Source organism: Mirounga leonina, unplaced genomic scaffold, assembly GCF_011800145.1.
Source record: "Mirounga leonina isolate KUSES-001 unplaced genomic scaffold, KU_Mleo_1.0 Mir_173, whole genome shotgun sequence".
In the NCBI taxonomy this organism is placed as follows: Eukaryota; Metazoa; Chordata; class Mammalia; order Carnivora; family Phocidae; genus Mirounga; species Mirounga leonina.
Window position 1 is genome coordinate 62,183,441 of NW_023270447.1, and position 27,207 is coordinate 62,210,647.

Genomic DNA, 27,207 nt, shown 5'->3' on the forward strand with positions numbered 1-27,207 from the left:
CCTGCAGCAATTTCAAAACTTTATGCTACTCCACATATTCCTCCCTGGTCCTGTTAGCCTTTTCCTGCTTTTCTTATTCTCCACACCTGCTATTTCCATTCTCTGGTACCACTCAAAATCTTCCCACTCCCCGAGTTTCTAGAATTTGACACAAACAACTCCTGAAATACCCCTGCTTTCTCTCCATGAGCAGGATGTAGCCAACAGAGCTTGGCCGCAGGGTTCCTCGTCACCACTAGGGGGCAAGATCACTCACAGCCTGACCCATCTGTGTTGTGTGGTAGCTCCAGGCCCTGACTAAGGTCACGTGTACTCCTCCAGTGCTCTGACCCGAGGCTGCTCCAGGAGCCAGAGAGCGAACTGACCCCTGCGAGTTCAGGGAGTTTGAAACTTGATAACTCCCCCTTTGCCTCAGATACATGACACCCCCATACCCTGATAAGTCCAGCCTAAGCATGCAGGCTGTGCGAAGGTATGCCGACTTGGTGTTTGTGGAATAATAGTTGGTCTTGTAGATTGAGTCGCCTTGGTGTGCCAGGCGCTGTGCCGAATCCAGTCGGTGCTTCTCTCTACCTGTGAGGCAGCAGGACCATCTCCCATCTCTAGATGAGGGACCCAAGGGTCAGAGGGTGAGAGATGTCAAGGTCACGTGGCAGGTATTTGGCACACCCAGAATTTGAACTTAGACCTCTCTGACTCTGGACAATCGATTTTTCTTCTTTCTCTCATTGGAGGAAAGAAAACCGTAAAAGTGACTGCAGATTTTAAAATGTTCATCAGTGTGTCTTCAGACCAGACACTTTGATCAAATCTGGCCTAAATCCACTAAACTAAATTCATATCACAGACACATGAACAAAACTGTGTTCGGGAACTCCTCCTATATTCATCTTCTCTTCTTTTATCACCCAGTGAATTCTGTGCACCGAATTTGTCCTTAGCTCAGCTGGGTATTCTTCACAGGATTGTTTCCGAGATTTATTCTCTGAATATCCTTGTCAGTCCACAGACATCCCTAGATGAGATTTCCACGTTTGCCATAAACATCATGACTGATTTCTCTCCAGCGTGTCTTCCTGGCCACAGCTACACCCAAGATTCTGTTGTAATTATATTCATACTTACAACTTCTCATGCCCCTGTTGTGGGCCAAGTTGTGTAGAACTTTACTTGCAGCCTCACAACCACCTTGAAAGTTAGGGAACTGTATCACCATTTTATGGATGAGAAGGCCAATTCACAGAGAAGTTAGGTAACCTGAATAGGACCGCACAATAAATGACAGAGCCCGGATTCAAAACTAGACCTCACTCCAAAGCCCTTTCCAATGATCTGGACTGCCTCTCTGTTTGAATGTGACTATACACTAAAAGTCCATGTAAGAAAAAGGAAGAGTTAATTTAGCTTAATTGAGTTTGGCCATCTTTTATTTAAAACAATGCTTTCATAAAATGAGCTGAAACCTGCAAATTTTTTCTTGGAATAAAACGCTAGATTCACTGGCGTGTTTCCTGCCAGAAGTGCACCCATATGGTGCGTTCGTATAGCTGCATGACCCACTGCTTCATGCCTTTCTACAGTTACACACCTCTCTCTCTGGCCTCTGCTCACCTAGTTCCAGTGATGGGGAGCTCACCACCTCTTGGTACAACCCAACCCATCTTTGGACAGTGCTTTAAGAAAGTTCTTTACTGAGCTGATGTTTGTCATCTTGTAGCTTCCATCCTTTGTTGTTGCTCTGTAAAGGCCCTTTGGGCTATCTTACCATTTTAAAGATCTTCCAAACTATCTTCATGTAGGTCTAGGCCACCCTATCAGGTTTCAGTTGGGCCACAGGTATTTTTTTCCATATCTAAGCCCTGAAGAACCCACCGCTTAGTGACAAAAGTCACTTTGCAGCTACATTCCATTCCCCAGTTTCTCCTGCTTTTTTTTCTCTTGGGGGTCATTTTGACAACCACATATTGCAGACAGATTGAGAACAAGGACTCCAGTGCCACATTTCCCCAGTTGGAATCCCACTACGTCACTTACTAGCTTTGTGACCTTGGGCCAGTTGCCTCTTCTGTCTGTGCCTTGGTTTCCTCATCTATAAACTAGAGATATTGAAAATACTCAGCTCATAGGGCTGTGGAGATAAGTGAGTTAAAATATACAAAGTGGAATAGCGCTTGGCACACCAGCACTCAATAATCATGTTTATGATTTAAAGACAATCATATTACTGTCTTTAAAAGCCAACATGGATTCCTTGTCCCCCTCTCAGTTCTAACAGTATTTCCTGATAGGATGGCACATTGTCACCCAAACCAGCCTCCAGCTTCGCACAGACATCACAGCTGGTTGTGAGAGAGAAGTCATCCATCGGCCTGTGGCAGGCCCCTTGGTCATTCCACGGGTGGGTCAGATGGCAGGCCGAGATAGGAGTGAAAACAGCATGCTCTGGAAATCCATGGGCACTGCCCAAAATCTGCTGCCTTCTGCCAAAGCAGCAGTCCGTAGCCTTGCTCGATTTCCACTCCTCATCTCCCATCCTGAAGAGACTGTTTGGGGGGTCCCTGAGTCATACACGTTGGCCCTGGCATGGATCTTCAAGACGATCTAAATCCCCTCGGAGGTGAACTAATCCCAGAAAGAGAAGTAATCTGCCTGAGGGTGGCTCCGCTTGAAGTGTGGCCTATATCGCACTAACACCCAGATCCCCTGACTTCCAACCAGCTTCCTGTCTGCTCAGGCCACGCGACCCTTATAGGGGCAGGCGGCACGGCTGACCCCGAGCCTGTGGTTTAGATTGTCCGGGCACCAGGAGACATGGGTCCTTCTCCCAGGGGCCGGAAACATGACCTTAATTGACAGTGACGTGAAGTAGGAGAGTCTCACTCTGGGCACGGCTGGCCCCATCCCCCAGCCCAGCATCAACTGCTCCCTCTTCAGGGGTGTGCCCACCCGGTGCTCCCATCAGGGGGTCTAGAGGACCTGTTTCCCTCCTGAGCCCGCTCTCACCACTGAGGCCCGTAGCTCTGTGAAGAGAATGGGTTCCCTTAGACTACCGGCCAGAGCCTGCACACCGCCGCCGCCCCCCCCCCAAGTGCATGCCCCTCAGTGAGTGCACAAAGGCTTGCTCAGGGCCCTCAGGAGACCTGCACCCATGCCCTTAACTTGCAGGGTGACCTTGATTTTCTGATCTGTAAAAGAGAATTGGAGCAGCTAATCTCCGGGGTGGAGTCACCATCTCTCACGCACCTTCTCTGAGGCAGGCCCTGTTTTGGGTGTGGGGGTGACCGAGGACATCAGGATGAGGACCTGTCCCCAGAAGGTTCTAGACTAGTGCGAAAGGGAAAGCAAACACAGCTCCCGTGGGAAGGCCTGGTCTACCCTGGAGAAAGTCCTGGTGGGAGTCCCGGTTTTGACACCAACTAACCAGGTGGCCTTGAAGAAGGGAGTTCAGCTCTCTGTGGATCCATGTCCTTCTTTCTGCCGGCTGGAGCTTCTAGCATGTCTTCACAGGGTGGAGGGAAGAGTGAGGGAGCCACACACAGTGAGGTGTAAGCATGCAGCGCCATCGACGGCCCTGTTCCAGTACTCCCAGTTAACGGCAGTGATTTTGTCATTCCTGCGGTGGGCCAGGTTCACCTCCCTTCGCTGGTTTCCCCGGAAGGCCAGAAAGATCTAGCTAGAGTGCAGAAGGAAGAAGAGAAGCGAGGGAAGCCGGAGGAGGACGCTCCTGCCTCCAAAAGAGGGGAGCCAGCGAGGATCAAAATCTTCGAAGGAGGGTAAGAATCACGTTCGGTTTGCAATGTTTGGTTCTTCCTGTGGAGGAAGAGGTGGTACCGTCTGTGGTGAGAGGCGGTGAGCGTCTCCCCAGGACGGGCTGTGCCCACAGGCGCTTTCCAGCAGAGGCCACCTTCGTGGGACTCGCAGGCCGCCTCTGTTTCAGAACACCGGGCTCCCTGGCGGGGGATGGGAGCTGGCTGCGTGCTGAGGACTGGAGCAGTCTGGGTCTTTCTCCAGCTGGCTTTCTAGTCGCTGCACTGGAGCTGATAGCGTGCTTCCTAAGTCCTGCCCGGACTGCCATTTACCTTGGTGTGTGTTCCCCAAAAGTCACCTCTGTCCTGCGCAAGCAGCCACCTTGGCATGCCTTTCACAGGGGACTCGGGCTCTGCCCACAGGCTGTTCGCGGGGCTGATGATGAAGGCACTGCTCACTCTGGCTGTCTACACTGGTCTCCATTCGGGGTCCAGGACTCAGTGGTTGGTAAATATTTGGAATATCATTGCTGGTTGTTTTTTTTTTACTGTTGGTGCTTATCTTTGGAAACCCAACGATCTAAACATCTCACAACTCACACTGTGGGGCCCTCTGGGCTTCAGAAGGGTGCCTTGTTGCGGACTTGCTTCGTGGAAGTTTTGTGCAAGCTGTGTTCTATGTGACCACGTGTTTGCTCCCTGGGGTGTGGTGTCTGTCTCAGGGTCCTGTGTCTGTGTCCCCAGTGTGATCAATGCAGCCCTCGTCCCACCCAGTCCCAAGGGACGATAGCATGAGGGAACACCTACCTCCCAAGGAGGAGAGTCCTCATGAGCACGAGCGCCAGTCAACACGGGGCCTGCCAGCCTCCAGAGCCTGCGAGTGCCTAACTCACAAGGTCAAAGTGGGAGGTGCCGGATCCCTCTGTTGGTTTGGGACAGCGGAGACGGCCAAGCTCCCCAGGGCCACCGGAAGGCATCTTCTGGTATCAGTGAGGAGCAGGGACTATCAGGAGAGGGGGTGTTTGGAAACAAAACTTGGGGAGTTGGGTTGTCACAGTGACATGGAGGGGCTCAAGGATGGCAAAAAATAAAATAAAATAAAAATGCAGTGGTAGGGATACCACCCTCCAGGGGAGAAACATCCTGTGTAGAGTTCCAGGAGCAGCTCCATTGGGAAACACTGGACCTAAGGTTTTTCAAAATACTAAGCCTCTTTCCGACGGAGGACACACCACTTTTGTCCCTGCTATTTGAATAGAGCGCCCTCTGGTGTCTCTATGTCTCATCTGAGGCCCTGAGGGGCTCCTGAGGGGTAGCTGGCGTGCACGAAGAGGTTGGCTTCTTTCTTGAGAAGAGCTGCCTCCAGACAGGAGGTGGGGTCCCCGAGGCAGCTCCCCGCTGCTCTCGTTTCCCTGGGAAGCCTGAGCCCAGGAAGCAGAGCTGGCAGGACCTCCCCTATCCCAGTTACTTCACAGCTCCAGCTCCCTGCTGGAGTCTCCGCCACAGGGTCTGCCTTCAGCAGAAACGTGAGAGGCTACGCCTGAGTCCCCTTCTCTTGCTACAGCCTGGGCCTTGGGGCCCCCTCCCCCACTGCCCATCCAGGTTGTCACTTAGTCCCACCTACTCTGTTCTAGAATCTCCCTCTCTTTCCAGGCCCATCCTCCCTGCCCCTCCCACCCACCTCTCTCCCGCTCAGACGAGCCCTCGTGTCTCCAGCTCGGTTTCCTCATCTGTAAGAGGGGAAACGACATGCCTTGTGGGTTGGCAGGAGATCCTGTCTTCCCCCACATAAGGGTCGTGGTTCATGATGCCGACAAATGGGCATCAGAGCATTTTATCTCGGCTGGAGCCACCCACCTTGTGTGTCCCCCTCCGGGATGATCTGACTGTTCGTCAGGCCCCCCTCATGCACTCAGCTCGCCACGTCCAGTTGGAGCAGTTTGGGGTCATGTAGCGTCACCTGTCAGATTCTCTTCTCCTGCAGCCCAGCTGTCCCATCGAGGCCCCTGCTGCGCCTCCCACCCCCCACTTCTGGCGACCGCTCTGTATTCATGGTTCTCTGGGGGCTGCTATCCGCCCCCAGGAATGTTTGGAAATTTGGGGGAACATGTTCTAGGCTGCCATGTAACTGGGGACACCTCCAGCATTTCATGGATGGGGCCAAGGATGTGACCATCTGTTCAACCAGCCAGGAGACCCCTTGTCCCCCTCAAACTGCCGAAGGTGTCCCCCACCCAGAAACTGACTATATCCTTCATGCACACCCATCTGAGGCCACCACAGTTTTGTCTTAGACTCGTTTCTTTCTTTTTTTCTTTCTTTTTCTTCTTCTTTTTAACACAGCAAGTGTTGCTATCACTCTGGGACCTCTTTGACAAGGGTCTGCAGTGGGCTTCTGTTACTAGGAGTCACTAAGAGATCTAGGGTGATGGAGACTGAGAGAGGAAGATGAGAAATAGTCCGTTGTGCACTTGCCCTTACAGCTTTCCCCCAGAAGTTTCTGTTCCCGTGGCTTGGCCAGGGCGAGCCCCCCACGGCCTTACCTGCCTCAGTGAGAGCGGAGGAGGGCACTCCCGTGCACATGGGGGGCGAGAGATATTCGGTCGATAGCACTGACTACTCCAGTGTGTCTCACATCCGTCTGCAACTTGTTGTTTTTACTCAACAGTGTTGTTGAGATGTATCCTTGTTGATTCACGTAGATCAAACTCATAGCCAAAAGTCGAGAAGCCAGACACAAAGAGTAGATGCCGTGAGCCCCACGCTCATGAGTCTTTTTATCACTAGTCAACCTACTCACTAGTCTCCCTATCTTTCGTCTTGACCTCCAACCCAGCTATCGATCAATTAACCAATCCATCAAGGAGGAGCCATTTATTCAATGCCTTCAATGCCCGAAGATGCCAAAAGCCAAGGGGGTAAACCATGGTTCTGCCCTCAAAGTGCTTGGAGACTAGTTCAGGTGGCAGCAAAGGCCCGGTGCTGAGGTGTGGACTGCTAGTGTTGAGATGCTCCCAGCAGGCGGGGACCTCTGGGGCTGGACAGCCAGAAGGAGCCCCCTGGACATGGTGGGGCTAGGCCTGGAAAGGTGGGTGAGGCTGGGACAGGCGGAGAGGGAAGGTAGCTCGGTCAGCAGTCTGGGTGAAATGGTGACTTGTGTACCTGGTCAGTCGAATTGATTTCTTTTGACCCTGAGTGTTCTCCCTTGTCAGCATCATCTATCTCCTCTTCAAACCTTGTCACTGTGCCAGCAACTCTAAATCTGGGTCTCCAGATAGAGCCTCACCCCTGAACTATATACTCTTGCTTCTGATGCCTCCTGGGCCCCTCGGTTTCAACGTGTGCTAACCAAGCCACCAACAGAAATCTTCTGCATCCAGATCTCAGATGATGTACCCAGACCTTCACACTCGAAACCTTAGTATCATCTTGGGCGCCTTTTCCCCTGATCCCCCTGCCACTTCCAATTAGTCCCCCAATTCTGGTGTCCACAGAAAGTGGTTCATGACTCAGCTGTGGTCTCTGGTCTCCCTCTCCCCAGGCTCCCATGTTGGTGACGTTGAGTGTCTTTGATCATGGTTCTGCCTGTGTCACACTTTGGCCCCAGGGCCTTCTATGACGGCCTTATCTACAGAACCCAGTTAAAACTCCACCTGATCTTCTGGGACCCACAGTCTGACCTGCCCCTGTTGTACTTCCGCCTCTGGGCCTGCTGAGCTCTGTCTACTGCCAAGTCCTATCCAGCCTTCAGAGTACTCAACCCTCTCTTTTAACTAACCTCCTGGGTCCCTCCACACTCCCTGGTTCTTTGTGTTACTTCTGGAATAACCATGGCACTGAAATGCGTTCCAGGGCCCCTCTTGACTTGGGTCCTAGGGCCTTGCTTTGTACACACTATGCATCGGTTCCTATTTATTGCATTGATTTCCTGGCATACAGGCGCCCCCCGCCCCCTGCTTTGCTCCCCACCACTTCCACACCCAAACAAAGCCTGCATTTTCCAGACAGCCTCTGGGAGTGCCCATCAGGAATGTGTTGCTCTCTCACCCAGCACCTATGCATTCGCCTTGGTTAGAAGGGCTCCTTTGTTAGGGAATGTTGTTTTCACTCATACAAAGTTATATTGTTCATTGAGGGTAATGCCTATATTGTCCTAACTCAAGTTCACTTGTTGCAAGGAAAGCTGGGAGCTTAGCTCCAAGGGCTGGTGTGAAAGGAGAGACTGGGATCAGTAAGAACTACTGGGCTGCTGACAGTGGTCATCCGAACTTTGACGGATGGGGAGGTTGGTGCTTCAATCTGAAGGGAATGATGAATCGGACAGTAAGAGCTGGAGAGGCCAGGCCCCGCTAGGGTGGGGGTCTTCAGAAAGGTGACCATAGGCAGGGAGTAAGGGATTGAGGGGGGAGCAGTGTTTAGAGAGGTGGCCCAGCCTCAACTCAGAACTGGAATCCAGGGCAAGGAACCGAAGCCCTGCTGTGCAGAGGCCAGTGAGGATGGGTAAGGTGACTCATGGGCACGGGGTTGCCCAGGGCTGCCCCTGAGCCCTTCAGGCCTTTAGCAGGACTCCATCCCAGGCTCTGCCAACTGCAGTATTCAGCGGCTGAGTTGAAAGAAGAGCAGCTGGGCTCCTGTCAGAGGGTGCTGGGTCCCATCTCTTCTCGCCTACCCCAATTTACCCCAACACATCCCTTCAGCCATTGCCCCTCTCCTGGCCCATTCAATTCAGCGTGTCCAAACATAAATTTTCCCACCTTAAAAACACTCCTTTGACTGAAGGGCCTGTATCACCAGATTTTTCTGCTGCCCTTTAAAGAAAAACTCCAGAAGGAGTTAACCATACTTGCTCACCTCCATATCTTTCCTCCCTTGCTCTCTCAGTCCATTCCAGGTGGGCCTTTGGGCTCATCACACCTCAGAACTCCTCTTATCAAGGTCAACAGCACCCTCCACCCTATAGAATTCTGTTCTCCCCTGACCAGCCAGCAGCATTTAACATAGTTGATCCCTTCTCCTTCCCCCTTCCTTGAAACCCTTTGTCCATTGGTTTCCAGGGCGCCATCTTTCTTGATCCTCTTCCTTTGCCAGTGGTACTTTCTTATCATCTTTGGTGATTTCCCATCATCTCCTGATTTCTAAACATTAGGGTTCCTAGGGCTCGGTCTCCAGTATTTCCCTTTTCTCTAAAATCCCAAGGTGACTATCTATACTGTCTGTGGGCTGATGACTCCCAGACTTGTATGTCCAGCTGGACTTCTCCCCAGGGCTTCGTGTCAGGTCTCCAGCCATCTGTGTAACTTCCACTGGTGTGTTCAGTGAACTCATCCTTAGAACAACACACACACATGCTGAGAACCACAGTGACTCATCAGGTTCTTGGTACAGTTGTTAAAGAATTTATTTTAAAAGTTGACTTAATTCGGGGCGCCTGGGTGGCTCAGTTGGTTAAGCGACTGCTTTCGGCTCAGGTCATGATCCTGGAGTCCCTGGATCGAGTCCCGCATCGGGCTCCCTGCTCGGCGGGGAGCCTGCTTCTCCCTCTGACCCTCCCCCCTCTCATGTGCTCTCTCTCTCATTCTCTCTGTCTCAAATAAATAAATAAAATCTAAAAAAAAAGTTAATTCAATATTGCTCCATTAGAGAGAGTTATATTTTTAAGAGATGTGCTGTTCTATCTCATGTATTTTCATTTCTCCTAGCTGAATTTATTTTATTCAAGCCTAAGAGCTCATGCGGTATACCCAACGCACATTTTATGGTGCCCCCATATTTTTTAAAGTGTGTGTGTGTGTGTGTGTGTGTTTATGAAATAGTCGCTTGAAGAGAATAGTTTTCATTTTAAAAAATTTAAAGGTTATTTTCTTAATAATTTTTCAGAATCCCATTTCTTCTTGGACTTTGAGGCCTACAAGTTTATCATTATTTTTCTTCCCGAATTTCCGAACTTCTACTTTGCCTGGCCCCATCTCCCTGTGAACTCTAGATTAAGGATGATGTTGAACTATGTCTTTGGTAATATTTGTTATCTCTGTAATATGTCTTGAACACATTGATGAAATTGTGAATCAAATAAATAGTGCTAAGTTGGAGCTTTGGGGATAGGTGTAAGCAATAAACTCATCAGGTAAACCACTCTGAACATCCACACTGGTGCAAAAATTGCATATTGCTCAAGAGTCGATAATGTACACGTTGTACTGTGTAACGTAGAAGAAACTGTGTCTATCACCACACACTCGCTGAACGTCCTTTTGAAAGTCTTATAAGTGGCCAGAGGTAAAAGGAGTATCTTTTGAAAGAGAGAAGTAAACTCACTTGTTCACATTCTGCACAGCCAACTTTATTTTTCCAGATGTTCAGGCCCCAGACTGCTCTGTCTCATGTCCATTAGCAAATCTTGTCAACTCAACCCTTGAAACCAGATCCAGAATCTGCCCATTTGTTTCTTACCTCCTGGGTCAAGCCACTGCCATCTCTCACAGTGTCCTCCTATAATCTCCTGCATCCCCCCCTTTCCCACCACAGTGTATTCTCAACCCAGCGACCACAGGGATCCTGTTTAAAGTCAACAGACCTTGTTACTGCTGTCCTGCACCCTCCACAGCCCTCGAAGGTCCTATGTGTGCTGGCCTTAGCTTCTCCCTGGCACACTGGCTGCCACTCTACCCCTGCTCCCTGTGCTCCAGCCAGTGGCCTCTTTGTTCTTTGTCAGACATGCTTCTGCCTCAGGGCCTTTGCACTTGCTATGCCCTCTGCCTGGAACACTTTCCCCAGGAATCCCATGGCTCCCTCACTTCTTTTAGTTACCCTTCAGTGAAGCCTTCTCAGACTACTCTCTTGTGCCCTTCTCTGCCATTTCCTCTACCCCTTCCCTGTGGTTTTTTTTCCATGTGTCTACTAGTTTGTTTCTATTTCCTCGACCAGAATGTAAGCTCTGTGAGAAGGCAGGAATTGTATTTGGTCATTGTGGTATCCCTGATGCTGAGAAAAGTGCCTGGCACATAGGCAGTACTAAAGGATGTTTACTAAATGAAGGGATCTTCCTCCAGCATGGTCAGGAGACTGTAGGTGAGGGGCAGGTCCCTGGACTCAGCAGCTCTTAGAATCTGTGAGCAGGATCAAGGCTCTGGGTCTCAGGAAGGAGCAAGGACAAGAGTCAGTGCTGAACCAGGCTGGGCACCTGGAGTTAGGCCTGATCTGGGGAAGGTAAAGTCAGATGGTCTCAGTGATGACGCCAGTGTCTGGGGTTGGCAGCCAAGGTCGTTTGCATGCTGACCTCTCCTGCAAGTGTTAAAGGTCAAAATGAAACATGTGATGCCAAAAAAGGGCTGGCTCGTGGGCTGCCAGTTCCCAGGCTGAGCAGATCCCTTGTGTTCTGGCGGCCAGAGAGAAGTGGCTCCAGATGCCCGGCTCTGGATGTGGGGCCCTGTCTTCTTCCTGAGAGGGCCCCAGTGCCCTGATCTCTCCTTAGTTCTCAGACTTCTTCCTGGAAGTGTGGACGTGTAGCTCTGAGTGTGGCCCCAGTGGGCTGGGGAGTGAATTGTCCAGCCCCATCACATGTGCCCACACTGGGTTTTGTTCTCCTTTTCCTCCTCCCCAAATCCTGTTGCTCCATCTCTCCTGGGAGGGGTGGGAGTGGAGCACAGAAGGGCAGGATATGGCAGAGTCCACGTGAGACATCAGTGGCTGAGATGGGGATGTAGCTATAGGACTTCCAGTGAATCAAGTATGGGAGGGTGAGAAAGAGAAGCTTGGAATTAAGACGACTGCCCCACTTCCGGTTCAAGTGACAGTGGCTGGATGGTGATGTCACTTACTGAGATGCACAGGGAGGGGAGAAAAGAATGAGAAAGAGGTTTGGGGAAGGGGAGATCCAGACTTGGTGGACATGTTAATTTTGAGATGCCAGTCGTGACAGATGACAGGTGAGCCTGGCATTCAGAGGTCAGGCCTGAGCTGGAAATACACACTGGGATATGTATTTGTCAATGCACGGATGCTACTTAGGGGATGGGTCTGGAGAGGGTCACCTGAGGAGACAGAATGAGAGAAAAGGAAAGGACATCCGGGACCCAGCCCGGGATCTACCAGCAGTTAGAGGCCAGTAGAGACAAAGCTGCAAAGAGTTTGAGAAGGAAAAGCCAGAGGACTAGGATGACACCCAGCAAAGCGAGAAGTCCTAGAAGCCAAGAGCAGAGGGTGTTCAGGGAGGAAGTGGTCAGCTGTGCTGAGTGCTGCTCAGAGGCCCAGGAAAGTGAGGGACAGGCAGAGTCCATGGGATGTGGCCACAAGGGGGGTCACTGGTGGCCTGGATGGGAGCTCTTTGTGTCAAGGCGGAATCCCAATGCATGCGCTGAGATGAGGAGTGGAGGCATCAGAGGTAGGTAAACCTCCATCCAAGAGGCTGGCTGAGGAGGGAAGTGGAGAAACGGTGGAATGGAGAGAGTAGAAGGTTTAAACTGAGGGATCCTGGGGCTGTTAGGCATGGCTTCTAGCAAGGGGCAGAGTGCAGGAGCAGGGCACTGGAGAAGGGTCAAGGGGGCGGGGCCACAGCCCTGTTGAGAAGGGGCCACCTCCTCTGGAGCAGGAGGAGGAAGGATGCTGGCTACCAGGCGAGCAGGTTGATGGTTTGGACTAGGAAGCAGGGAGGGTTCTCTCAGACCCAATCCAGGCTCTGGGTCTTGGCCAACAGTAGATTTGTGAATGGCTATTTTGAAAACAAGGGCAGGAAATTTCTGTCCCCAGGAAACCACTTAAGATTCTTGGGAAGGTTCTTCCTTTGTGAAGATTATCCCCTCAAATAAGAATATAGGCACACCTCGTTTTACTGGGCTTCACTTTATTGCACTTTGCAGATCATGGCTTGTTGATAAATGAGAGGTTTGAGACTTGATGGAGGAAGTAGCCACAGATGGGGTGGAAAGAGCAAGAGAACTAGGATTCCAAGTGGAGCTTGAAGATGTGATTGAAATGCTGCCATCTCATGATCGAACCCGAATGGATGAGGAGTTGCTGCTTTGGATGAACAAAGAACGTGGTTTCTTGAGATCGAATCTCCTGCTCGTGAAGATGCTGTGAAGACTGTGGAAATGACAACAAAGGACACACTGAGTTGATGAAGCCGTGGCAGAGTCTGAGAGGGTTGACTCCAATTTTGGAAGAAGGTCTGCTGTGGGTGAAACGTTATCAAACAGAGTTACATGCTGCAGGGAAATCGTTCGTGAAAGGAAGAGTCAAACTTCATTATTGTCTTATTTTAAGAAATCACCACAGCCACCCCGGCCTTCAGCACCCACACCCTGACCAGTCAGCGGCCACCAGCACTGAGGCAAGACCCTCCACCAGCAAAAAGACTGTGACTCGCTGAAAGCTCAGATGATGGTTAGCGTTTCTTTAGCAATGAAATATTTTTAAATTAAGAGTTATGTGCACCTTTTAGACATAATGCTATTACACATTTACTAGACTACATACAGCATCCGGTAAACACAACTCTTGTATTCACTGGGAAACCAAAAACATTCATCTGTCTTGCTTTATTGCGGGGTCTGGAAGTGAACCTGCAGTATGTCTGAGGTATGCCCAGATCGGATGTTAGTCTAGTGAGGTCGACTCAAAGTACTGGCCTGGCATCCTCCTCCTGAGGACTCGAAGGACTTCCCAGGGAACGCTCACTCCAGGCATTAGAGAGAGCTGATTATGTCACTACGAAACCCAAGTCACGGACAATAAAAAAAAGACAGCATGAAAGCAAAATGGAAACGAGAAAAGACATATTGATCATAGGGCAGACTGAGTGTCTATGTGGGCTGGGGCCAGAGTCCCCGGAGCCCTGAAGACTGTCAGAGAAAACCTAAATGCATCCTATTAAAATTTAAAGGAGAATCCTATTTCTCGAGCGGACGATGCCCCCTGAGTTCCAGTAGGGGATCTAAGGTGGCACGGGGCTCAGCTGGAGGGGGAGGGAGTGCAGGAAGTGGGGTCCTCACCCCAACCCACTGTGGCTCTTGAGAGCTGAGGACACGGCATCCGCTAGGCTTGGATGGGTATGACTGAGTCCTGGCCTCTCCTGTCCCGGGGAATCCGGGCCAGCGCCCAGGAGGAAGCTGGCTTCTCCCTGTCTCTCCTTCGGGAACAGTGGCCTCTTAGGGACACAGTGACATGCACACACTCTCATTCTTTCTGGTTTTAATTTTATTGAAGTTGCACAGGCACAGAGTTTAAAGAACGAATTATTTCCATACATTTTGTTTCTTTGTTTACCCTTCCGTCTCTAACAAATGGGCCTGGGTTGCTACCACGGAAGCATTTCGGCATAACTAGCGAGCCAAGAGCCTCTCCACATGCCCCCCGGGCCCCCCGTTTCCCCGGCCTCTCATGAGAATGGCACACACATAATTCACAGTCAAGTCACATAATGACCCGTGGTTCCTTTTTCTTTCCTGTACAACTTTTCTATTTTCTCTGTGGATAAAAGTGGGTGTGCGTGTTCACTTATTTTTCCATATATTTATTACTAATTCAACCCTCAAATTCTCACCTCACCGAAACCCCTTCCAGACATTTGGCTGCACGGGCCACTGTGTAAACTCCATGGTGCTGACGCAGCCCCTCCCGTATCGCCCAGCAGCTCCCTCTGCCCAGTGCCAGCTGCCACCCCGGGGTCTCCCTTCACCCCCGATGCCCAGAGAATCTCTTCCTCCTGTATCGGATCTCCTCTCTCTGCAAACTTACGTCTTCCTTTTCCTCACCTGCCTCCTCATTTTCACAGAGACCATCCTTCAGTAGGGTCTTCTGGAGAAAGGGTCTCTGACGGGTGAGGGGTTTTGGGCACTTGACATGACTGAAGATGTTGGAATGTCTTTATTCTGTTTCTCGGTTGCTCGAAGTGTACAATTCCAGGCTGGAAATCACATTCCTTCAGAGTTCTAAAGGTGTTGCTGCCTTGTCCTTGGGCCTCCGGTTGCTGTCAAGAGTTCCAAATCCGTTCTGGTTCCTGTTCCTTCCATTCGCCGCGACTGTCTCTGGATCTTCCCTTCAAGCTCAGTGTCACAGGCGTGGCTCCTGGTGCGGTCTCTCTGAGGCGGTGTCTCTTCCAGTCTGACAACTCAGGAACTTGAGCTTCACAAAATGGTCCTGCATTGCTTCCTTGATGACTTCTCTCCCCTCTCTCTGGATGTCCTGGGATTCAGGGCTTGGACCTCTTGGCTTGTTTCTCCGATTGTCGTACCTCTCTGTCAGATTTCCCATCTCTTTGTATTTTTGCCCTACTTTCTGGGTACTTCTCTCCATTTTGTCTTCCGGCCATTTTGTTCTTTTCTGCTATTGCATCTTTAATTTTCAAGAGTTCCTTTCTTTCCCTGGATGTTTCTCTTTAATAGTATCCTATTCTTATTTGATGGATCCCAGTACCTTCTCTTATCTCTCAGAGGCTGTTAATGTTAGTCGCTTTTGGTTTTAGTTTTCTTTTCTACCTGGTTTCTGTTCCCCTCAGGTTCCCTTTGATCCATGTGTTTGTCCCTTTTCTCAGTTGTCTGGTGACCTCTGGTGTCTTCACTTGTTTAAGAATAGGAGGCTCACAGGTGACCGGCAGCTCCAGGTGTGAGAGAGGCTCATCGACAGCACGTGTCCTGGTAGCTGCCCATCCAGGCCCTTCCTCTGGGGTCACTGCAGTGACAGTGCCTTTAGGTCTTTCTGCTTGGCCAGAACCCCCGTGAAGGCTCCAGTTTCCTGAGTGAAGGGTGTAGAGTTTCTATTTTGGGAGCCACAGAAAGGGAAAAGGTGGGAGGTGGAGGGGAGAGGAGCCCTGGTACCCAGTTATGCATCCATTTCATCCCCTCATCCCCTCATCCTGTCTGCCTGCCCTCAGCTCGCCTGATGCCCTCCTCAAAGGCCTCCCATTCCATCCTTGGCAGAGAAACTTCCAGACTTTCTCTGGGGTGGAGGAGGAGTGGTCTCCTGGCTGCTGAAGTTGAGGAAGGGCTAGGGGTATAAAAGCAGTCATCCTGAGGGGCATTTGGCTGGCTCAGTTGGTGGAACGTGTGGCTCTTGATCTCAGGCTGTTGAGTTCAAACCCCATGTTGGATGTAGAGATTACCTTAAAAAATTAAAAATAAGGGCACCTGGGTGGCTCAGTTGGTTAAGAGTCTGCCTTCAGCTCAGGTCATGATCTCAGCTCCCTGCTCAGTGGGGAGTCTGCTTCTCCCTCTCCCTCTGCCTCTCACCCCTGCTTGTACTCTCTCTCTCTCTCAAATAAATAAATAAAATCTTTTAAAAAATTAAAAATAAATAAAAATAAAAGCAGTCACCCTGGGGCACTTGGCTCTTGATCTCGGGTTTGTGAGTATGAGTCCCATGTTTGGGGTAGAGTTTACTTAAAAATCAGTCAATCACCAGCTCCTGTCACTCTTCATCCCTCTCCCTGCTCTAAAAAATAAAAATAAATGAGTAAATAAGTAAATAAAAGCAGTCCTCCTTCTCTTGGTTCCCCCCACCCTTGTCTCCAGAGTCCTTGAGAGAGCCTGTGGTCTAAGTCGGGATGGTTCCCACACTCCCTACTGTCAATGCAGGATCCCATTTTCTTGAGTCTGCAAAGTCTTTTCCACCCATTTATTTCTTTCCAGCTTCTGCAAGTTTATTGCCAGTGTCCTCCCCAGCCTTTCTCTTCTTTGTAAGTGTATGATGCCAAAGGAAAAGAAAAGAAGAGAAAAGGGGGAAAGAGAGAGAGAGGGCAGAGAGGGGGTGGGGAGAGGTGAGGAGGCAGAAAAGCAGAGAGAGAAGAAAGAATGCTTTCTGCACCATCTTTAATAACAGACTACTAGTAGGGTTGTTTTTAAATATGTTTTAGCCATGGAATTCATTCTTCTGAAGAACCTCAGGGAAAGCCACCCTGTCAGGCTCCCCCGTAGGCCCTGGGAGCCCCTATGGCGCCTCCTGAAACTTCTAGGAGTCAGAGGAGTACAGGGCAAAGTGCCAGTTCCAGAAAGTCTAGGAAGTCTTTGGGCTCTGGACCGAGAGAAAATCAGATTCCAGCCCCACCTCTGACAATTACTGGCCAGTCCCTAAAAATAGGGTCAGTAGTATCCACTTCACAGGCTGCTTGTGAGAAATGAATGGCAAGATAGCATGGGGCCGCTGACACTGGCCTGGCGAGCAGGAAGTGCTCAACAAAGGTGCCACTTCCTTCCTTGCTTCCTTCCTTCTGCATTGTTCTCTCCTTCCTCCCATCTTCCTCTCTTCCTTCCCACCTTCCCCCCCAGCGCGACTCTCATCTTCTCCGGGCTGAGGTGCTCCTTCTGCCCAGTCCGTAGAGCCACTGAGAGCTGTACGCCAGGGTGTCTTTGTGGGCCCGGCTGCGGGTGGACCGCACGTCAGAAGGGAGAGAGTTGGAGGTCAGCTCCAGGTCCGTGACTGGTTGATCCTGGGACAGTAAAAAGGAAAAAAAAGAAAAAAAGGCACATGGGCTGTGGGGCAGATGGAATGTATGACACTGGTGTTGAACAGGGGTCCCCTGGATTTTATTAGCTGCAAATCACAGGAAACTTTGGCCTTTTCCACCTTCGGGCGTTGTTTGAAATGAGGCCCCGTATAGGGAAGGAGGTAACATGGTGTGAGCCCAGCCATGGCAAGTTTGGGTAAGTCTGTCCCCTCTCTGGATCTCAGCTTCCTCCTTGGTAATTGGAGGATGTGAGAGAGGGCTTGAGTCTTAGAGTCGGGGCTGGGGTCTGAGCGCTGACTGCTGGCACTGGCGCTGAGATTCTGGATGGTGCCTTTGCTCTTTATGAACCTCAGTCTTATCCGTAGAACGAATGATTGCCACCTGGCCTGGGTGAAGGCTCTCTGGCTATCATAATGTGACATGTAGGCTCTTATCAGAGGATGAGCTCATTCAGCTCTGCACTTGATCCTGAGAGGAGCTGTTGCTCAGATACAGTCTTCAGGGAACGGCCCGGGCAAGGGAGCTATGCGGGCTATTGTGAGCCCTTGTCCTCCCTGAGGAGAAGCTGGCCTCTTCTAGCTGTCAGAGAATCGAATCCAAGCTCAACTGCAGGGTGCCCCTTCTTGGGCAGGAGCCTTTGGCTGTATGCCTCAGCCTGAGATGAGACATCTGTCGGGAAGAATTTCTTTCGGAGCCCAGAGCTGGGTACTGGGGATTGCTTGCCTGAGCACATATAGGTGAAGGGACAAGGAGGGCAAAGGAGAGGCTCAATCTCTAGGGTTCTCTGGCCCCACAGCTTAGAAAAATGAGAAGAGAGTTACTCTTTCTCCATGGCCTATAGTCCCTTGGGGGTGGGGTCCCAGCTGCAGGGTCTCCTCTTCCTTGCCATCCACAGGGTGGAGGCCCAGCTCCAGGAGACACGGATGCCTCCCGCCAGCCATACCGTGCTGCCCTGTGCCTGTCCGCCTCACTCTTTGGTGCTCCTGGGTGCCTTTCTCCACTCTGGAGATGGAGAGTCCTCTCGGGGCTGTCAGGAACGGCAAATAGAATCAGACATGTGAAACCCTTGCCCAGAGTCTGGCACACCCCACCCTAGCCCATTGCCAAGAGAGGGAGTGGGGGGGGGGGGCATCCTTCACTCCCTGCATGCCACACAGAGCCCCCGTCTCAGTTTGGCAGTAGACCACGGTGACAAGAGCACGGCTTCGGCACCAGCCAGACCTGGGTTCAAATCCTGACTCTGTCACTGATTAGAAAGACTTAACCTCTCCATGGCTCAGCCCTCTCAGCTGGAAAGTGAGAATCCTAATGATCCCTATTTACCAAAGTTGTTGAGAATAAAAGGAAACAATGTTTGTAAGTACCTGGCACAGGGCCTGGCACGCAGTGAATTGACCTCTTATTCTGCCATGAATTATCAATATTTACTTATATGATTGCCTCTTCAAGTAAAGGGTAAATTCCTGATGTCTCCTGCCTTTTACAAGCACTTTGTGGTAAAGTGGACGGAAGCCAAATGGCCTGCGTGGGAATCCTGGATCTATCAGGGTGCCCTTCTGATGTGAAGTAAGCTAGATAACACCTCCATGCCTCAGTTTCCCCATCTGTAAGATGGAAATGGTAACGGTAATTCTATCTCAAAGGGTTTGAGTGAGGATTAACTAAGATGCTCCATGTAAAGAATGTCCTGTGCTTGGTGCATAATAAGTGCTCAGTGAAAGTCTACTATTACTCGTATTACGAAAGGGTCCCCAGAAATCATTTCACCCAAATTCCTCACTTTGCCAATGAGGAAACTGTGGTCCAGGAAGACATTAATATGGCGTGTTAATGACAGAAGCCGTCCTGTTGACCCCCATTCAAAACATGCCAGTGGGAGGAAGGGAGGAAGGATGATGTGGTCGTGTGTAGGAGTGTAGGGGAACACGTGTCATCTTGCTGATGGCAGGGAGACGGTTCTGGCGTGCTAGTGAGTTGGAAACCTGCAGTGCTTTCAGCTCCCATGAAGAGAGATGATTGACCCCAGAGGATGCCTTTGGTTCTGGAGAAAACATGGGGCAGCCTGGTTGGGGGGCCACGGCCCACACAGGTGGAGGAGGGCACCCCCCTAGGGGTGGGCCGTGGCTAGAGAGGTGGAGGGACGCGGCTAGGGAGGCCTTGGATGGAGGAGATATGAACTAAAGAATTCGGGGAGGTTGGGACATGGCAACTTGCCCTCCACTGGTTCAGGGAGAAAGTGTTTTTTTTTTTTTTCGTCATACTTTTAACTTTTTTGTATGTTTGTCATAGCTTCAAAATAAAAATGTAAAATGAAAAAAGAGAACCAATTTGGCTCAGAAGAAAGGCGACTGAGGAAGCCAGAAATCGAGGAAAGAGTTGAAAGGGGATGCAGGCTGTCAGGGGCTGTCGGGCAAATTCCTGGACAAGTGGAGTCAGCCAAGGCCAAGAGGGGGAGCTAAGGGCATCAGACCAAAGACAAGCGGGGCCTGAACTCCAGGCAGAATTTTGGACCTGTGCTGTGGACAGGTGTCATCTGTCACCGTGGGTGGCTTGCCAACGAAAGAGGGACAGCCCAGCTGGTAGGAGGGTGGAAGGAGGTGTGACCTGGGGCACAGCACCCAGCAGAAGACAGATCGGGCCAGAGCAGGGCAGCAGGGGGTGGGTATGCCCGGCAGGCAGGTTCCCAGGAACATGGTGGCAACAGACCGGGCAGGACGCAGGAGCCCAAACGAGCCTAAGGCAGCCAGGGGAGAAGCCAGGCTGTGAGCGAGGCCTTATGACCCGTTGGCAAGTAAGGCCGGCAGACTGGGGCCAGGAGGCAGCCAGCCAGGGGCCAGGCAGGGCTTCCGGGGACTGGAGCCAGGAGCAGGGAGGGCACCTCCCCAGGGGTGGCGGCAAGGAGCCGAGGCAGCAGGCAGGGTCCAGAGGCCCAGGGAGGCTTGTCCAGGCTGTGCTGTTCAGGAGGCCGAGGGGTCAGGTAGGAAAGTGTGTTCGCCCGGTGGGGGCCCGGTTGGACGCAGGCTGATTCAGAAGGAAGAAGAGCCATCCCCTCGCAGAGAGGGGGAGGCCAGTTCCTGTAGACTTTCAAAACTTCAGCAGATCTAGCAGCTGTGCCACCTCAGATCCGTCTCTCGGAAGTTTCTGGGACTGCTTAGCTTGTGAGCTCAGGAGGAGACTCTAGGAACCATGATTTCCCCGAGGGTTGTAACCCACTGGTGGTGGCATTCTGTGGACTCTGGGTTTTCACCATCGCAGTGAGCGGTTAAGCCCTTCCAATGAGGAAGGCAGCTGGAGACTCACATCCTCCTCTGTGATCAGCCATGAGGAGGGAAGAGCCCCGTGGGGCCGAGCAGGAGATGGTGGCTTGAATGGGTCTGGAACCCAGGGAACCCAGTGTCCCCTAGGGAGCCAGCTGCAGGCTGAGCAGCGACCCAGGAGCTCCCACCGGGGGATGGATGGAGGCAGCCGAGGCGGGACTTGGGCCCAGCTGCGGCCCCTGCCCAGACTCCAACAGTGGTCCTGGGGTCTGGCAGAACAGGCACCCATGGGTGTCCCCACACTGTCTAGGCTCTCTCCCTCCCCCTTTTTAGGGGCCTTTGTTGGCCCCACTCCTCTAAAGGGCCTCTGAAGGTCAGCCCTCACCTGGGGCCGGGGAGAGGCTGCTGTGAATGTATAAGGCTCTCTCTGGGGTCCAGTAGGTCGGGGCATGATGCCTGCTCAAGTCCTCATCAAAGAGGGGGTACCCTTCCCCTCTGAGGCAGGACAGCATGCTGAAAGCAGCAAGCCGGGCTCCCCCAGGCTCCCTGGCATCCCTGGCCTTGGCAGGGGGAGCCTTTCTCTCTAGGACAGCAATGAGATGGGGGTCAAGTTCTGGTCTCTGCAGGAAGGCCCAAGGAGGCAGTTGAGGTCCCCGCAGGCTCTGTAGACAGGCCCAGCCGTTTCCCATAGCGCCCCAGACACATTCTCCACACCCCAGCTGCTGGTTGGACCTGGGGGACACTGTCGCTCTCCTCCCCAAGAATCATGGTGCGAGCACACCATGCTCGGATCACTATTTCCAGGCTAGAACTTCCTTCTTTTGGTTTGATGGGTCATTCTCAGAAGGCCTTAGTGGAGTAAGAGAAGCTTCCAGGAGTTTCTCCCAGGCCACGTCCCCTCCCTGGACTCCTGGGCATTTGGCTCCTGCAAGTGTTGGCCTGCCTCATAGCAGGTTCTTTGTGTTGGCAGCTCTCTAAGTGAGAGCCTCCGGCAGGCCGTGATACAAACCATCAGGGGGATTTTAGGCGACACCAGGACAAATGCTCACGTTTTATTTTAATGTGTGTTAGAAAGATGTCACCAGCATGGGAGACCTGCGGTTCCATGACTATGAGTCCTTAGGATGAAGCTGTGGCCGGGCGGGCCCCACAGACAGTGCTCAGGAGGCCTGTCTCTGAGCTCAGATGCTGGAGAGCCCGAGGTGTGTGGCCTTGGGACCAGCCCCCAGGAGCGTCACCGCGGGCCTTTACCATATTCACCGGCAAGAGCACTTCTGGTGCGTCAGGGCATGGCAGTAACTGGAGGGAGGCAGCAAGGGACTGGAGGGTGGGCCCTCTGCTCTGGGTCCTCTTCTAAGAGTGCAGGGAAGATCACTGCGTCTGGAGCCCAGGAGGCCTGGCAATGACCATGGCTTTGCCCTGATGGGCCATGTGATTTGGGGCAAGCTGTGAGTCCATCTGCACCAGTGGCTCCTGATCTGGAGGGTGACAGGCGGCATCCTGGGCTGAGGTAAGGATTAAATAAGCAGATAATAAGATTAAATAAGGAAACACCCCCCTGCCCCTCCCCCAAGCGTGGAAGCAGCCTGTTGCCAGGTGGAGCAGTGCCTGCCGGGAGGCTGGCAGGACTGGGGGGTCTGGGAGCACGGCCTGGAGCCAGCCAATCAGATTGAGTCCCCGCTCCATCACCTGCTGGGCGTGTAACCTCACTGTGCCTCCCTTTGTCCCCTGCAAAGTGGGGAGAGTCCTAGTGGCGCACTTAGTGTCAGCTTGCGGGCCCCTCTCCCTCCACCCTGGCACCTCCTGGGAGGCTCGGCATAGGCGGCCATTGGACAGGAGGACCGGGCAGCGCTCTGGAAGCACCTCTGAGGACTGGCCACAGTTGACAAAGGCATGGGGAGGGGTGGGTGAGGGAGAATTGTTCCAGACAAACCAACTGGCAGAGGCCGAGGCCCGAGGCTAGGGGAACAGGGGGCTGGTGAGGCTGGAGGGAGGCCAGAAGTGGCGGTGAAGGGGGTGGGCGACCAGAGAGGACAGGATGGGTGGGGAGGTGGGGGTGGGCCTGGGATCCTGTCACAGGCGTCGGTCGTGGGTGGGGAAGGCCCTCTGCTCCTTTTCATTCATTGCATTTTTGTGAGGGGAGAGTGGGGATGAACAAATGGGAATTACTGTAAGTTGTAAACACATCATGCATTCGGAGCTATTTTTAAATCCCCAAAGCTTGGTATTTCTCTGACTCCACCACACAGTTGGCCCTAAAGCCTGGCTCAGAAAGAGTCTTTGCTGGCACCCCAGTTCCCTCCCAAACACCACCTCCTCAGTCTCTTCTCCTTGCCCCAGCCTCTGTGCAACCCATGCTTCTCTGCCTCTGGGCCTTTGCTTGTGCTGTTCCCTCCTCTTGGATCTCCCCTTCTTCATCTCCAAATCCTCACAGCCGAGGTGTCCTTCCAAGCCCAGGTCAAATACCCCATTCCACAGTGCCTCCCTGACCTCCCCCGACCCTGCCATGGCCTGCCAGTCCCCATCTCTCCTTCCAAACCCCCGGGACCTGTTCTCTTAGCTTCGCTTGACATTTTTATTTTCTGTTTGCTTCAGACAAATGGATGTTCCCCCTGGTGGCCAGCCTTGAAGCCCATGGGCAGGGGCAGTCCGTTTCATAAAATCCACGGGTGGTTTAAACATGTTAAGCTGAAAAATGTAGGCAGTGGGCACAATAAGAATGATCTTTGGTGGGACACGGTGCCTCTTAGGGGCTGTGTGGCTGAGGTCCATCACTGTGCCTCTCTGAGCTCAGTCTCTCTATCTCTGGAACACGGACAGCGACCTGTACTTTCACAGGCCGTTGTGAGATCCGGAGGCCGCTTCAGCCTCCTCCAGCACCCCCAGCGAGTAACCCGTGGGTCTGCAGGAATGTTAGCGGGGTCTGTTCTTTTTTAGCCATTTCGAGCTGACTCTGCATCTCCTCTGGACTTAGTTCTAGCCACAGGGTCACTCGGAAAGGCACCACGGGCTGTAAATAGCAGTCGTAAGTGACACTTGGTCCAGGCTGGGCCAATGCTGCTGGACAGGAGCCCAGGGCTTTCTGGAGACACTGTGTGTTGACTCAGTTCTCTACTGGGCACCGCGCCTATAGTGCAGGGAAGTGTGTGGGGAGCGACGGGTCGTCTGTAACGAGGGCACGCCCGGGCACATCAGCCCTGCCTTGGGTCCTGGCTCTGCTGTCAGTGTCTGTGTGACCTTGGGGAAGCCACAGGCCCTCAGACCCGGGGTCAACTTCCTTAAAACCTTTCTGGTGGCTCTGTTCTCCGAGTGTAGCTAGACCCTCTTGAGAGCTCCTGTTCTGTCTCTGGAACTCTTCCCTGTCAGCTCTCGGCCTGCTGAGAAGAGCATTCCTTGCCCTTCTGTGCCTGGGATTTACCATTCTCCAGCCCCGTGGGGAGCCAGGTTCTCCTACTGTGAGGTGGGGCTTTAGCCCCACGTGCCTTCTCCCCAGTAGCCCTCCCTGTGCACACTCAGGGGGGCCCCAGGTAGCTGACTTCAGCTCTGGTGAGCACCAGCTGAGGTGCAGCACTCGGTCCCCTGGGCCAAGCCCTGTCCCAACGGCAGTCACCTGGCCCGTGGCCCACTCTTCACCTTTCCCACCTGCAGTAAGAGCAGCTCAGTACAAAACTGAGCACTAAGCACTTCACACCTATAATTCCTAATCCTCATCATCACCTGCTAAGTCATGTTTATCTATGTATACACATGCACACATGTGTCCATTCTGCAGATGAGAGGCTCAGAGAAGCAAAGGGACTTGTCTACGGCTCGGGTCCTGAGGAGTAGAACTGGGATTCAAAGCCAGCCCTATTGGCTCCAAATTTGTGTTCTTTCCTCCACAGCCCTATGCACCCCTACTTTCTGCGCCCTCTGACTCTTGGCCACCTGCATGGCAAGCTCCTGGGGAGACCCTGTGGCTGCCCCTCCATGTGTCCAGGGCCAGGCCCCGAGTGGACCCCCTCCTCCAAATGCTTGTGCATGAAGATGTTGCCGGTGGTGGTGCTTCCCTAGGGCCCATGGTGAGGGCTGGACATCTCTCCCCTTCCCCTCTCTCCTTCCACGCTCTGGATAACAGTCACCCCAGCAGTGGCATCTTGTCCAGCCCTGAGAGCTAGAAGGGCGTGGGAGCCAGAGAGGAGCGTTGGGGGTTGGCTACCCTTCCTCGGCTGCTCACTGCTTGTGTGAGCTCGGGCAGGTTGCGTTACCTCTCTGAGCCTCCACTGCCTTATCTGGAAAGAGGCACGACATTACGCACCTCCCTGATTTCTAGTAAGGGATAGACGAGCCCCCGTAGTGAGGCAGGTGCCTTGTTCGCACTAAAGGATCACAGATGTTCGCTCTGTACTGTTGTTGCTGTTGTCCGTCCGGCGCAGGAAATGGCTCAAGAGCAGGCAAATCCATCCTCAGCAACTCCATCGGACTGGAGACTTTCCACTTCACTTTGACCGTAGAGGTGATCTAAGGCTCCGGTCGACAGAGGTGCTGCTTCTTACCCCACCGGAAGATTAGGAAGAGCCTTCTGAGGCTGTGTCGGCAGCTGTGATCTTTGGAAGCTTGCGGCCCCAGGGTGAGACTGGGGGTCACAGAAGCAGGGTACCTGGCTCCCAGAGAGGAAGGCTGTGAGGTGTCTGAGGAGAAGGGAGCGTGGCAACAGCCTTGTCTGAGGGGCGGTGCTCAGCCCGGGAGAAACCTTTCCAGGGGGTTAAGAAACTTCTACATCCCCTTCACTTGCATTTCAGGATTTCAAAAGCACCACGTCCATAGCGGCCTCCGCCTCACTTCGCGTACCCTGGGTCTGCTTTCTCACGTCCAGCACCTGGTCACGGTCAGCTTCCCTGTGCTGGGGACCCGTGAAGTGTTCTTTGCTGACTGCTCCGCGCGCCTTCACCCTCTGACAAGGTTTTGTAGAAACGGCGTCTCCGAAGCCTAGCTGAGCAGGTGGCGGCAGTGCTTGGCCAGATCTTCACGGATGAGCTCTGGATTGCCACGTTTCCCACCCTGCCTACCTCTCTGCATCTGTCATGCTAAGAACTGTCCAGAGCGTTGAACTTTTTAACTGAAGGGAAGATGCAATGTGGTCAGCAGGCAGGAGGTCAGATAGTCCGTGGCCACTCCTCCTTGTAGCTGTGCCCTGACCCCCTCCTCCCCACACTCCCCTGGCTAGGACACTAGTTGGGCCACCGTGTTGCAAGGCCACAGGGTTCAGGGGATGGGCTGGAGAGAGGCTATGTGTCCAATCAAAGCCAGCACGGTCCCACCTGCTAGGGGAGTCATGGTTTGCAGCTTTCAAATGCAAATAACCGAATCCCGTTATGCTTAAGCTTGGAATTCCTTTGAAAGTTGTCGCCCATGTTGCACCTGTATTATCCTGATCTGGTTTCTAATGGTTTGGTTAACTTCACTGAGGCTTCTGCCGCCCCTGCATTTTCTTTATCTGGACCTTGATCCTTCCGTCCTCCTGATCTCCATTTCACAAGTAGTCTCGTGTGGGTGGACGGCCAGAGTCTAAGACTGCTCAAGCTCCCTGTGGCATGGATCGTGTTCAGAGGGAAAACTGAAGCTGCCGTCGGCCACGTAATCACCATCAAAGTTTGGATGCTGGGATGCTTCACATTCCAAGTCAGCAGGTCCATCTTGTCCCTCACCACCATCACCTTGGTTGTGGCCTTGGAGGGCTTCCCAGGGCACCAGCATCCCCATCAGCATGTTTTGGATTGCTTTGCAGACCTGGCCACGGCGAGGGAGGAGGAGAAGGAGATGGCCGACCTCTATCGTAACTGCCTATTATTCCATCAGCTGGTCCACGCGTGGCCACAGATGGACAGTTCTCCTGGCATCGTAGCACCAAACTACTGGCTTCCTTTCTGATTCGGGGCAGGGGCACGTCTCCAGGCTTCTCAGTCGATGGACAACTGGGCCATTTGGTTTTCCTTACATTGTTGAAGAAGAAATTTAACTGTCATGAGGGCTATCAAGGCAAAGTGCTAGAGGGAGAGGGCAAGTACTGACCGAGCCCTCAGTACATGCTGGGTGCTGTTCTAAGCATGTAACTTGCGTTAATGAAGTTAACCTCACAATGATCCTGTGAGTGTGTACTATTATTTTTCAGTAATTTTCAAATGGAAACCTATCATACATACAATCCAAGTCCTAACTCTACAGTCCGTGAGCTATTGAATACACACAGTGAATACACGCGTTATCCCCAGGTCAAGAAATAGGACATGATCTCCATTTTACAGATGAAGAAACTGAGGCCGCAGAGAGGTTAAATAACCTGCCCAAGGTCACACAGCTAACAAGGGACAGAGCCTGATTTCAGCCTTGGCAATTCTTGCTCCTAAGCCTGATTCTCTTTACTGCTGCACTTCTCTGCCCCTGGGAAAGCTGTTACCAGGGGAGAGGACCAGGATGAGACCTTGCATTCAGGGTGAGATTTGAATACACATCACAGCCTTTTCTCATCTTATTTGCATCTCAATGCAAATGTATCTCCGCTCTGGAAACACTGAAGCTTCACAGATCGCCGTGGCACAGTGGTCTTTGCCATTGGCTCACAAACATTGATCAGGCACTTAGCGTATACATGTAGTTCAGCAGCTACTGCTATAGGACGGCCTTGGTCAGCGTCCCTTCTAGCTGCGGCCCCAGCACGTGCTTCCAGAACACAGCCCTGACTGAACACCCCTCCCCAGCCCCCGCCTCCTGCGAGACACAGGCCCAG

General features: G+C 52.4%; 1 protein-coding gene across 1 annotated transcript in view; it reads left to right on the plus strand.

The window, feature by feature from the left end:
* The window catches only part of HIVEP3 (HIVEP zinc finger 3), a 447,252-nt gene that overhangs the window by 394,398 nt on the left and 25,647 nt on the right, over positions 1-27,207 (plus strand). The window contains exon 6 of the mRNA XM_035018861.1: positions 3,628-3,773. Within this exon, the coding sequence (XP_034874752.1) occupies positions 3,628-3,773 (146 nt within the window). The remainder of the gene's footprint in view (positions 1-3,627; positions 3,774-27,207) is intronic.